The sequence below is a fragment of the Salvelinus fontinalis genome, chromosome 40, assembly GCF_029448725.1.
Source record: "Salvelinus fontinalis isolate EN_2023a chromosome 40, ASM2944872v1, whole genome shotgun sequence".
Lineage (NCBI taxonomy): Eukaryota > Metazoa > Chordata > Actinopteri > Salmoniformes > Salmonidae > Salvelinus > Salvelinus fontinalis.
Window position 1 is genome coordinate 8,117,268 of NC_074704.1, and position 11,377 is coordinate 8,128,644.

Genomic DNA, 11,377 nt, shown 5'->3' on the forward strand with positions numbered 1-11,377 from the left:
TATATTCCTTCTCTTTTAGCCAGGTAAATACTGATCGTCTTTTCTTATTATCTGCTAAGCCATTACAATTATAACTGGCTATACCTATTTCACCTTTTACCATGATGAGATACAAGTTTCAAATCTATTTATCATAATATTTGTTCGTAAATGTACGTTTAAAAAATACCATAGTATCAGGTTTGAAGGTAAGACTCAGATGCAGACTGTGTCGAAGTAACAATGTTGATTACAGCGACAGGGGCAGGCAAACCACAGGTCAACGCAGGCAGGGGTCGATAACCAGAGTAGTGGGGCAAAGTTACAGGACGGCAGGCTCAGGGTCAGGCTCAGGGTCAGCACAGGATCAAAACCAGGAGGGCAAGAAAACGAGAGACTGGGGAATAGCAGGAGCTGAGACAAAAAATGCTGGTTGACTTGACAAACAAGACGAACTGGCAACAGACAAACAGAGAACACAGGTATAAGTACCCAGGGGATAATGGGGAAGTTGGGCGACACCTGGAGCTGGGGTGGAGACAAGCACAAGGACAGGTGAAACAGATCAGGGCGTGACACATTGTCCATGTACCAGGATATTTGCAAGTAACCCTCCAATTGTTCTCCACTATTCCACTATTGACCGGCAGATCACCCAAGTCCCCCCAGATCCCAGGGCCCCCGAGAGACAGGGAGACAGGGATACAGGGATCCCAGGGCCCCCGAGAGACAGGGATACAGGGATCCCAGGGCCCCCGAGAGACAGGGAGACAAGGATACAGGGATCCCAGGGCCCCCGAGAGACAGAGATACAGGGATCCCAGGGGCCCCGAGAGACAGGGATACAGGGATACCAGGGGCCCCGAGAGACAGGGAGACAGGGATCCCAGGGCCCCCGAGAGACAGGGATACAGGGATCCCAGGGGCCCCAAGAGACAGGGATACCAGGGGCCCCGAGAGACAGGGAGACAGGGAGACAGGGATCCCAGGGCCCCCGAGAGACAGGGAGACAGGGATCCCAGGGCCCCCGAGAGACAGGGAGACAGGGATCCCAGGGCCCCCGAGAGACAGGGATACAGGGATCCCAGGGGCCCCGAGAGACAGGGATACAGGGATCCCAGGGCCCCCGAGAGACAGGGAGACAGGGATACCAGGGGCCCTTGAGAGACAGGGAGACAGGGATACAGGGATCCCAGGGCCCCCGAGAGACAGGGAGACAGGGATCCCAGGGCCCCCGAGAGACAGGGGCCCGTCCTTGGAAAAGAGCACATAGTGGCACCCACAGAGCAGAAGCAGCTCAACCACCAAAAACACGCCTTCACTTCGATTGTATTATATACAGTTATTTAAATATATATATATATAAAACAGATCTTGCATATCTTAATTTCGACAATTAATTAATAATATGCGTAATAATGTAGTTCATGAGAAGGATTGTTACCTATAACCAGGATTACCTTTTTTGGCAATCAATTATTATTTTAGCAAACAATTATTGCGGCAGGTAGCCTAGTGGTCAGAGCGTTGGGCCAGTAACCAGCAGGTAGCCTAGTGGTCAGAGCGTTGGGCCAGTAACCAGCAGGTAACCTAGTGGTTAGAGCGTTGGACTAGTAACCAGCAGGTAGGCTAGTGGTTAGAGCGTTGGGCCAGTAACCAGCAGGTAACCTAGTAGTCAGAGCGTTGGGCCAGTAACCAGCAGGTAGGCTAGTGGTTAGAGCGTTGGGCCAGTAACCAGCAGGTAGGCTAGTGGTTAGAGCGTTGGGCTAGTAACCAGCAGGTAGGCTAGTGGTTAGAGCGTTGGGCCAGTAACCAGCAGGTAGCCTAGTGGTCAGAGCGTTGGGCCAGTAACCAGCAGGTAGCCTAGTGGTCAGAGCGTTGGGCCAGTAACCAGCAGGTAGGCTAGTGGTCAGAGCGTTGGGCCAGTAACCAGCAGGTAGGCTAGTGGTTAGAGCGTTGGGCCAGTAACCAGCAGGTAGCCTAGTGGTCAGAGCGTTGGGCCAGTAACCAGCAGGTAGGCTAGTGGTTAGAGCGTTGGGCTAGTAACCAGCAGGTAGGCTAGTGGTTAGAGCGTTGGGCCAGTAACCAGCAGGTAGGCTAGTGGTTAGAGCGTTGGGCTAGTAACCAGCAGGTAGGCTAGTGGTTAGAGCGTTGGGCCAGTAACCAGCAGGTAGCCTAGTGGTTAGAGCGTTGGGCCAGTAATTGAAATGTTGCAGGATCAAATCCCCGAGCCGACAAGGTGAAAATCTGTCGTTCTGCCCCCTGAACAAGGCAGTTAACCCACTGTTCCTAGGCCGTCATTGAAAATAAGAATTTGTTCTTAACTGACTTGCCTAGTTAAATAAAATGTAAACAATATTGTCCCTAACATCATTACCCCATAGCAACAGATGTGGGATACATACACACACACTCATGCACATCCATGTGTCTGGACTGTTAACAGACTTCGTGACAGAGATGCCTAATGTAGTGGATTGTAAATATGCTAAGCTAAAGGCTTCCATTAACAACCTATTGTGTGTAGTACATATGCTAAGCTAAAGGCTTCCATTAACAACCTATTGTGTGTAGTAAATATGCTAGGCTAAAGGCTTCCATTAACAACCTATTGTGTGTAGTAAATATGCTAGGCTAAAGGCTTCCATTAACAACCTATTGTGTGTAGTAAATATGCTAGGCTAAAGGCTTCCATTAACAACCTATTGTGTGCAGTAAATATGCTAGGCTAAAGGCTTCCATTAACAACCAATTGTGTGTCGTAAATATGCTAGGCTAAAGGCTTCCATTAACAACCTATTGTGTGTAGTAAATATGCTAGGCTAAAGGCTTCCATTAACAACCTATTGTGTGTAGTAAATATGCTAGGCTAAAGGCTTCCATTAACAACCTATTGTGTGCAGTAAATATGCTAGGCTAAAGGCTTCCATTAACAACCAATTGTGTGTAGTAAATATGCTAGGCTAAAGGCTTCCATTGACAACCTATCGTGTGTAGTAAATATGCTAGGCTAAAGGCTTCCATTAACAACCTATTGTGTGTAGTAAATATGCTAGGCTAAAGGCTTCCATTAACAACCTATTGTGTGTAGTAAATATGCTAGGCTAAAGGCTTCCATTAACAACCTATTGTGTGTAGTAAATATGCTAGGCTAAAGGCTTCCATTAACAACCTATTGTGTACAGTAAATATGCTAGGCTAAAGGCTTCCATTGACAACCTATTGTGTGTAGTAAATATGCTAGGCTAAAGGCTTCCATTGACATCCTATTGTGTACAGTAAATATGCTAGGCTAAAGGCTTCCATTAACAACCTATTGTGTGTAGTAAATATGCTAGTAGTGCCACTTTGGGGGGAAATGTTGTCGTATGCTGGGTCTTTCCATTACATTTTTTGGGGGGAAACGTGAGGAGGGTTTCTGGGACAGTCCCAGGGTCCTGGTTACTCATTATAATCCCTAGTGGGAACTGCCATCACTGGAGACCAGGGATTAGAGAGAGAGAGAGAGAGAGAGAGAAGAGCAAGGGGGCCCTGTATTGGAGGACAACATGTCCACCCCCTCGTTACTTACCCTCTAATGGAGGTGGGTCCTGCATCCTCAATGGCAGCCTATTCCCTATATAGTGCACTAATTTTGACCACAGCCCTATGGGAACAGGAGGTGATTTGGGACACAGCCTTTGAGGCTGATAAAGGTATCGCTGCATTTAGAAAGTCAAGTCGTCAAGTGGTGGCGGATACAACCAGGGCCTTTCTCTGAAAACACACACACACACACACACACACACACACACACACACACACACACACACACACACACACACACACACACACACACACACACACACACACACACACACACACACACACACACACACACACACACACATACCAAAGCTTCCTGCCGAATATACCATTTCCCAGGGGGCAGGCAGGGCCTCAGAACTGGAGCAGAGCAGAGAGGAGGCCCCCAACCTACAAAGAGAGGAGAGGCTTTGTTTAGCCAGGAGACAGGAAGATTGGAACACTGGCTACTGTGTACAACTGTTGGAGAGGTGGAGGAGGAGGAGAGGAGGGGAGGACGACAGGAGGAGAGGAGGAGAGGAGGGGAGGACGACAGGAGGAGAGGAGGAGAGGTGGAGGAGGAGGAGAGGAGGGGAGGACGACAGGAGGAGAGGAGGAGAGGAGGGGAGGAAGAGGAGGAGGAGAGGAGGGGAGGAGCGGGCTACACTGTGGTACTGCTGGAGAGGAGGAGGAGGAGAGGAAGAGTATAGAGAGAAGTAGGAGGGAGAGGAGGGGAGGAGGAGAGGAAGAGTAGGAGGAGAGGAAGAGTAGGAGGAGGAGAGGAGGAAGAGGAGGAGGAGGAGGGGAGTAGGAGGAGGAGGAGAGTAGGAGGGGAGGAGAGGAAGAGGAGGAGGAAGGGAGGGGAGAAGAGGAGGGGAGGAAGAGGAGGAGGGGAAGAGGGGAGGGGAGGAGAAGGAGAGGAGGAGTGGAGGAGGGGAGTGGAGGAGGAGTGGAGGAGGGGAGTGGAGGAGGAGGAGAGGAGGAGGAGGAGGGGAGGAGGGGAGGAGGAGGAGGGGAAGAGGGGAGGAGAAGGAGGAGGGGAAGAGGGGAGGGGAGGGGAGAAGAAGGAGAGGAGGAGTGGAGGAGGGGAGTGGAGGAGGAGGAGGGGAGGAGGAGGAGGGGAGGAGGGGAGGAGGAGGAGGGGGGGAGGAGAAGGAGGAGGGGAAGAGGGGAGTGGAGGAGAAGGAGAGGAGGAGTGGAGGAGGGGAGTGGAGGAGGAGGAGAGGAGGAGGAGGAGGGGGAGGGGAGGAGGGGAAGAGGGGAGGGAGAGGAAGAGGAGGGGAGGGGAGGGGGAGGAGGAGTGGAGAGGGGAGGAGGGAAGGATGAGGAGAGGAGGAGGAGGGGAGGAGGAGTAGAGAAGGGAGGGGAGGAGAGGAGGGGAGGAGGAGGATTTAGGGGGAGGAGAGGTGGAGGAGGAGGAGTGGGGGAGGAGAGGAGGAGAGGAAGGGGCTACAGTCTACTGCTCCCTCTCCTCCTCTTCTCTCTCCTCTTTCCTCCTTCCTCCTCTTCCTTCTCCTCATCCTCCTTCTCCTCCTCATTCTTCTCCTCATCCTCCTCATTCTCCACCTCATCCTCCCTGACTGAGCCCCAGCAGAGCATTCAGGGTGGCCACAGTGAGGGAGGAGTAGGAAGAGAAGGAGAGAGGGACGAGTAGGAGAGAGGGAAGAGAAGGAGAGAGGGAAGAGGGAAGAGGAGGAGAGAGGGAGGAGGTGAGGGAGGAGAAGAGAAGGAGGGAGAGGAAGGAGGTGAGGGGAGGAAGGAAGAGAGGGGGGGAGGAGGAGGTTTATGTGAGGGTTGGTTGTTAAGCAACAATGGGGCAAAACAGACAGGATTGGCTTCGATTGTTGACAACATAAAACTAGCTCGTACATTTTTGCCATAATAATTAGTTTAGAGCTGACATCAGTCAAAATACCTCAAAACAAGACATGGTATTAAGAACACGGTATTACTAGCAGAAACGAGTCACCAGCTTCTTGTCATTGTTGCTAGCAGAATCTCCTCTGGGGAGACTTCTAGAACCCTCAGGGGAGACATCTAAAACCCTCTGGGGAGACTTCTAGAACCCTCAGGGGAGACTTCTAGAACCCTCAGGGGAGACTTCTAGAACCCTCTGGGGAGACTTCTAAAACCCTCAGGGGAGACTTCTAAAACCCTCTGGGGAGACTTCTAGAACCCTCTGGGGAGACTTCTAAAACCCTCTGGGGAGACTTCTAAAACTCTCTGGGGAGACTTCTAGAACCCTCTGGGGAGACTTCTAAAACCCTCTGGGGAGACTTCTAAAACCCTCTGGGGAGACTTCTAGAACCCTCTGGGGAGACTTCTAAAACCCTCTGGGGAGACTTCTAAAACCCTCTGGGGAGACTTCTAAAACCCTCAGGGGAGACTTCTAGAACCCTCTGGGGAGACTTCTAAACCCTCTGGGGAGACTTCTAAAACCCTCTGGGGAGACTTCTAGAACCCTCTGGGGAGACTTCTAAAACCCTCTGGGGAGACTTCTAAAACCCTCAGGGGAGACTTCTAGAACCCTCTGGGGAGACTTCTAGAACCCTCTGGGGAGACTTCCCAGGAACTGAATGGTTGGAATCAGTCACGGGTCTATGCTGATACGTGTCAGTCAGTCGTACAGTAGATTAATCATTCTCCAAGTCCATGCTGTTGTGAGTTTAATTATTATTTGTTGTACTTTGACCCCTTTTTCATGATATCCAATTGGTAGTTACAGTCGTGTCCCATCGCTGCTACTCCCCTACGGACGAGGGAGAGGTGAAGGTCGAGAGCCACGCGTCCTCCGATACACGACCCCGCCAAGCCGCACTGCTTCTTGACACACTGCTCGCTTAACCCGGACGCCAGCCGCACCAATGTGTCAGAGGAAACACTGTACAGCTGGTGACTGAAGTCAGCTTGCAGGGCGCCCGGCCCGACACAAGGAGTCGCTAGAGTGTATTGGGACAAGGAAATCCTGGCCGGCCAAACCCTTCCCTAACCCGGACGACGCTGGGCCAGTGGTTGTGGTGATTGTGGTAGCTGTAGTGGTTGTGGTAGCTGTAGGAGTTGTGGTGATTGTGGTAGCTGTAGTGGTTGTGGTAGCTGTAGGAGTTGTGGTAGCTGTAGTGGTTGTAGTAGCTGTAGGAGTTGTGGTAGCTGTAGTGGTTGTGGTAGCTGTAGGGGTTGTGGTGATTGTGGTAGCTGTAGTGGTTGTAGTAGCTGTAGGAGTTGTGGTAGCTGTAGTGGTTGTGGTAGCTGTAGGGGTTGTGGTGATTGTGGTAGCTGTAGTGGTTGTGGTGATTGTGGTAGCTGTAGGGGTTGTGGTGATTGTGGTAGCTGTAGGGGTTGTGGTGATTGTGGTAGCTGTAGTGGTTGTGGTAGCTGTAGTGGTAGTGGTGATTGTGGTAGCTGTAGTGATTGTGGTAGCTGTAGTGGTAGTGGTGATTGTGGTAGCTGTAGGGGTTGTGGTGTTGGTGATTGTGGTAGCTGTAGGGGTTGTGGTGATTGTGGTAGCTTTAGTGGTTCTGGTGATTGTGGTAGCTGTAGGGGTTGTGGTGATTGTGGTAGCTGTAGTGGTGATTGTGGTAGCTGTAGGGGTTGTGGTAGCTGTAGTGGTTGTGGTGATTGTGGTAGCTGTAGTGGTTGTGGTAGCTGTAGGGGTTGTGGTAGCTGTCGGGGTTGTGGTAGCTGTAGTGGTTGTGGTGATTGTGGTAGCTGTAATGGTTGTGGTGGTTGTGGTAGCTGTAGGGGTTGTGGTGGTTGTGGTAGCTGTAGGGGTTGTGGTGATTGTGGTAGCTGTAGGGGTTGTGGTGATTGTGGTAGCTGTAGGGGTAGTGGTGATTGTGGTAGCTGTAGGGGTTGTGGTAGCTGTAGTGGTTGTGGTGATTGTGGTAGCTGTAGTGGTTGTGGTAGCTGTAGGGGTTGTGGTAGCTGTAGGGGTTGTGGTAGCTGTAGGGGTTGTGGTGATTGTGGTAGCTGTAGGGGTTGTGGTGATTGTGGTAGCTGTAGTGGTTGTGGTGATTGTGGTAGCTGTAGTGGTTGTGGTGATTGTGGTAGCTGTAGGGGTTGTGGTGATTGTGGTAGCTGTAGGGGTTGTGGTAGCTGTAGTGGTTGTGGTGATTGTGGTAGCTGTAGGGGTTGTGGTGATTGTGGTAGCTGTAGGGGTTGTGGTGATTGTGGTAGCTTTAGTGGTTGTGGTGATTGTGGTAGCTGTAGGGGTTGTGGTGATTGTGGTAGCTGTAGGGGTTGTGGTAGCTGTAGTGGTAGTGGTTGTTGTGGTAGCTTTAGTGGTTGTGGTGATTGTGGTAGCTGTAGGGGTTGTGGTAGCTGTAGGGGTTGTGGTAGCTGTAGGGGTTGTGGTGATTGTGGTAGCTGTAGGGGTTGTGGTGATTGTGGTAGCTGTAGTGGTTGTGGTGATTGTGGTAGCTGTAGTGGTTGTGGTGATTGTGGTAGCTGTAGTGGTTGTGGTGATTGTGGTAGCTGTAGTGGTTGTGGTGATTGTGGTAGCTGTAGTGGTTGTGGTGATTGTGGTAGCTGTAGGGGTTGTGGTGATTGTGGTAGCTGTAGTGGTTGTGGTGATTGTGGTAGCTGTAGTGGTTGTGGTGATTGTGGTAGCTGTAGTGGTTGTGGTGATTGTGGTGATTGTGGTAGCTGTAGGGGTTGTGGTGGTTGTGGTAGCTGTAGGGGTTGTGGTGATTGTGGTAGCTGTAGTGGTAGTGGTGATTGTGGTAGCTGTAGTGGTGATTGTGGTAGCTGTAGGGGTTGTGGTAGCTGTAGTGGTTGTGGTGATTGTGGTAGCTGTAGTGGTTGTGGTAGCTGTAGGGGTTGTGGTAGCTGTAGGGGTTGTGGTAGCTGTAGTGGTTGTGGTGATTGTGGTAGCTGTAATGGTTGTGGTGGTTGTGGTAGCTGTAGGGGTTGTGGTGGTTGTGGTAGCTGTAGGGGTTGTGGTGATTGTGGTAGCTGTAGGGGTTGTGGTGATTGTGGTAGCTGTAGGGGTAGTGGTGATTGTGGTAGCTGTAGGGGTTGTGGTAGCTGTAGTGGTTGTGGTGATTGTGGTAGCTGTAGTGGTTGTGGTAGCTGTAGGGGTTGTGGTAGCTGTAGGGGTTGTGGTAGCTGTAGGGGTTGTGGTAGCTGTAGGGGTTGTGGTAGCTGTAGGGGTTGTGGTAGCTGTGGTGGTTGTGGTGATTGTGGTAGCTGTAATGGTTGTGGTGGTTGTGGTAGCTGTAGTGGTTGTGGTAGCTGTAGGGGTTGTGGTAGCTGTAGGGGTTGTGGTAGCTGTAGGGGTTGTGGTAGCTGTAGGGGTTGTGGTAGCTGTGGTGGTTGTGGTGATTGTGGTAGCTGTAGTGGTTGTGGTGATTGTGGTAGCTGTAGTGGTTGTGGTGATTGTGGTAGCTGTAGTGGTTGTGGTGATTGTGGTAGCTGTAGTGGTTGTGGTGGTTGTGGTAGCTGTAGGGGTTGTGGTGGTTGTGGTAGCTGTAGGGGTTGTGGTGATTGTGGTAGCTGTAGGGGTTGTGGTGATTGTGGTAGCTGTAGGGGTTGTGGTGATTGTGGTAGCTGTAGGGGTTGTGGTAGCTGTAGGGGTTGTGGTAGCTGTAGGGGTTGTGGTGATTGTGGTAGCTGTATGGGGTTGTGGTGATTGTGGTAGCTGTAGTGGTTGTGGTGATTGTGGTAGCTGTAGGGGTTGTGGTGATTGTGGTAGCTGTAGGGGTTGTGGTGATTGTGGTAGCTGTAGGGGTTGTGGTGATTGTGGTAGCTGTAGTGGTAGTGGTGATTGTGGTAGCTGTAGGGGTTGTGGTGATTGTGGTAGCTGTAGGGGTTGTGGTAGCTGTAATGGTTGTGGTGGTTGTGGTAGCTGTAGGGGTTGTGGTGATTGTGGTAGCTGTAGTGGTTGTGGTGATTGTGGTAGCTGTAGGGGTTGTGGTGATTGTGGTAGCTGTAGGGGTTGTGGTGATTGTGGTAGCTGTAGGGGTTGTGGTGATTGTGGTAGCTGTAGTGGTAGTGGTGATTGTGGTAGCTGTAGGGGTTGTGGTGATTGTGGTAGCTGTAGGGGTTGTGGTAGCTGTAGGGGTTGTGGTGATTGTGGTAGCTGTAGGGGTTGTGGTGATTGTGGTAGCTGTAGTGGTTGTGGTAGCTGTAGGGGTTGTGGTAGCTGTAGGGGTTGTGGTAGCTGTAGGGGTTGTGGTGATTGTGGTAGCTGTAATGGTTGTGGTGGTTGTGGTAGCTGTAGGGGTTGTGGTGGTTGTGGTAGCTGTAGGGGTTGTGGTGATTGTGGTAGCTGTAGTGGTTGTGGTGATTGTGGTAGCTGTAGGGGTTGTGGTGATTGTGGTAGCTGTAGGGGTTGTGGTGATTGTGGTAGCTGTAGGGGTTGTGGTAGCTGTAGGGGTTGTGGTAGCTGTAGGGGTTGTGGTGATTGTGGTAGCTGTAGGGGTTGTGGTGATTGTGGTAGCTGTAGGGGTTGTGGTGATTGTGGTAGCTGTAGTGGTTGTGGTAGCTGTAGGGGTTGTGGTAGCTGTAGGGGTTGTGGTAGCTGTAGTGGTTGTGGTGATTGTGGTAGCTGTAGTGGTTGTGGTAGCTGTAGGGGTTGTGGTGATTGTGGTAGCTGTAGGGGTTGTGGTGATTGTGGTAGCTGTAGGGGTTGTGGTAGCTGTAGGGGTTGTGGTAGCTGTAGGGGTTGTGGTAGCTGTAGGGGTTGTGGTGATTGTGGTAGCTGTAGGGGTTGTGGTGATTGTGGTAGCTGTAGTGGTTGTGGTGATTGTGGTAGCTGTAGGGTTGTGGTAGCTGTAGGGGTTGTGGTAGCTGTAGGGGTTGTGGTAGCTGTAGGGGTTTTGGTGATTGTGGTAGCTGTAGGGGTTGTGGTGATTGTGGTAGCTGTAGTGGTAGTGGTGATTGTGGTAGCTGTAGGGGTTGTGGTGATTGTGGTAGCTGTAGGGGTTGTGGTAGCTGTAGGGGTTGTGGTGATTGTGGTAGCTGTAGGGGTTGTGGTAGCTGTAGGGGTTGTGGTGATTGTGGTAGCTGTAGGGGTTGTGGTAGCTGTAGGGGTTGTGGTAGCTGTAGGGGTTGTGGTGATTGTGGTAGCTGTAGGGGTTGTGGTGATTGTGGTAGCTGTAGGGGTTGTGGTGATTGTGGTAGCTGTAGGGGTTGTGGTGATTGTGGTAGCTGTAGTGGTTGTGGTAGCTGTAGTGGTAGTGGTGATTGTGGTAGCTGTAGTGATTGTGGTAGCTGTAGTGGTAGTGGTGATTGTGGTAGCTGTAGGGGTTGTGGTAGCTGTAGGGGTTGTGGTGATTGTGGTAGCTGTAGGGGTTGTGGTAGCTGTAGGGGTTGTGGTGATTGTGGTAGCTGTAGGGGTTGTGGTAGCTGTAGGGGTTGTGGTGATTGTGGTAGCTGTAGGGGTTGTGGTAGCTGTAGGGGTTGTGGTGATTGTGGTAGCTGTAGGGGTTGTGGTAGCTGTAATGGTTGTGGTGGTTGTGGTAGCTGTAGGGGTTGTGGTGATTGTGGTAGCTGTAGTGGTTGTGGTGATTGTGGTAGCTGTAGGGGTTGTGGTGATTGTGGTAGCTGTAGGGGTTGTGGTGATTGTGGTAGCTGTAGGGGTTGTGGTGATTGTGGTAGCTGTAGTGGTAGTGGTGATTGTGGTAGCTGTAGGGGTTGTGGTGATTGTGGTAGCTGTAGGGGTTGTGGTAGCTGTAGGGTTGTGGTAGCTGTAGGGGTTGTGGTGATTGTGGTAGCTGTAGGGGTTGTGGTGATTGTGGTAGCTGTAGGGGTTGTGGTGATTGTGGTAGCTGTAGGGGTTGTGGTGATTGTGGTAGCTGTAGTGGTTGTGGTAGCTGTAGTGGTAGTGGTGATTGTG

General features: G+C 51.4%; 1 protein-coding gene across 1 annotated transcript in view; it reads left to right on the top strand.

The window, feature by feature from the left end:
• Positions 1 to 2,439: 2,439 nt before the first annotated feature.
• The window catches only part of lrp3 (low density lipoprotein receptor-related protein 3), a 79,422-nt gene continuing 70,484 nt past the window's right edge, over positions 2,440 to 11,377 (top strand). The window contains exon 1 of the mRNA XM_055906561.1: positions 2,440 to 2,458. Within this exon, the coding sequence (XP_055762536.1) occupies positions 2,440 to 2,458 (19 nt within the window). The remainder of the gene's footprint in view (positions 2,459 to 11,377) is intronic.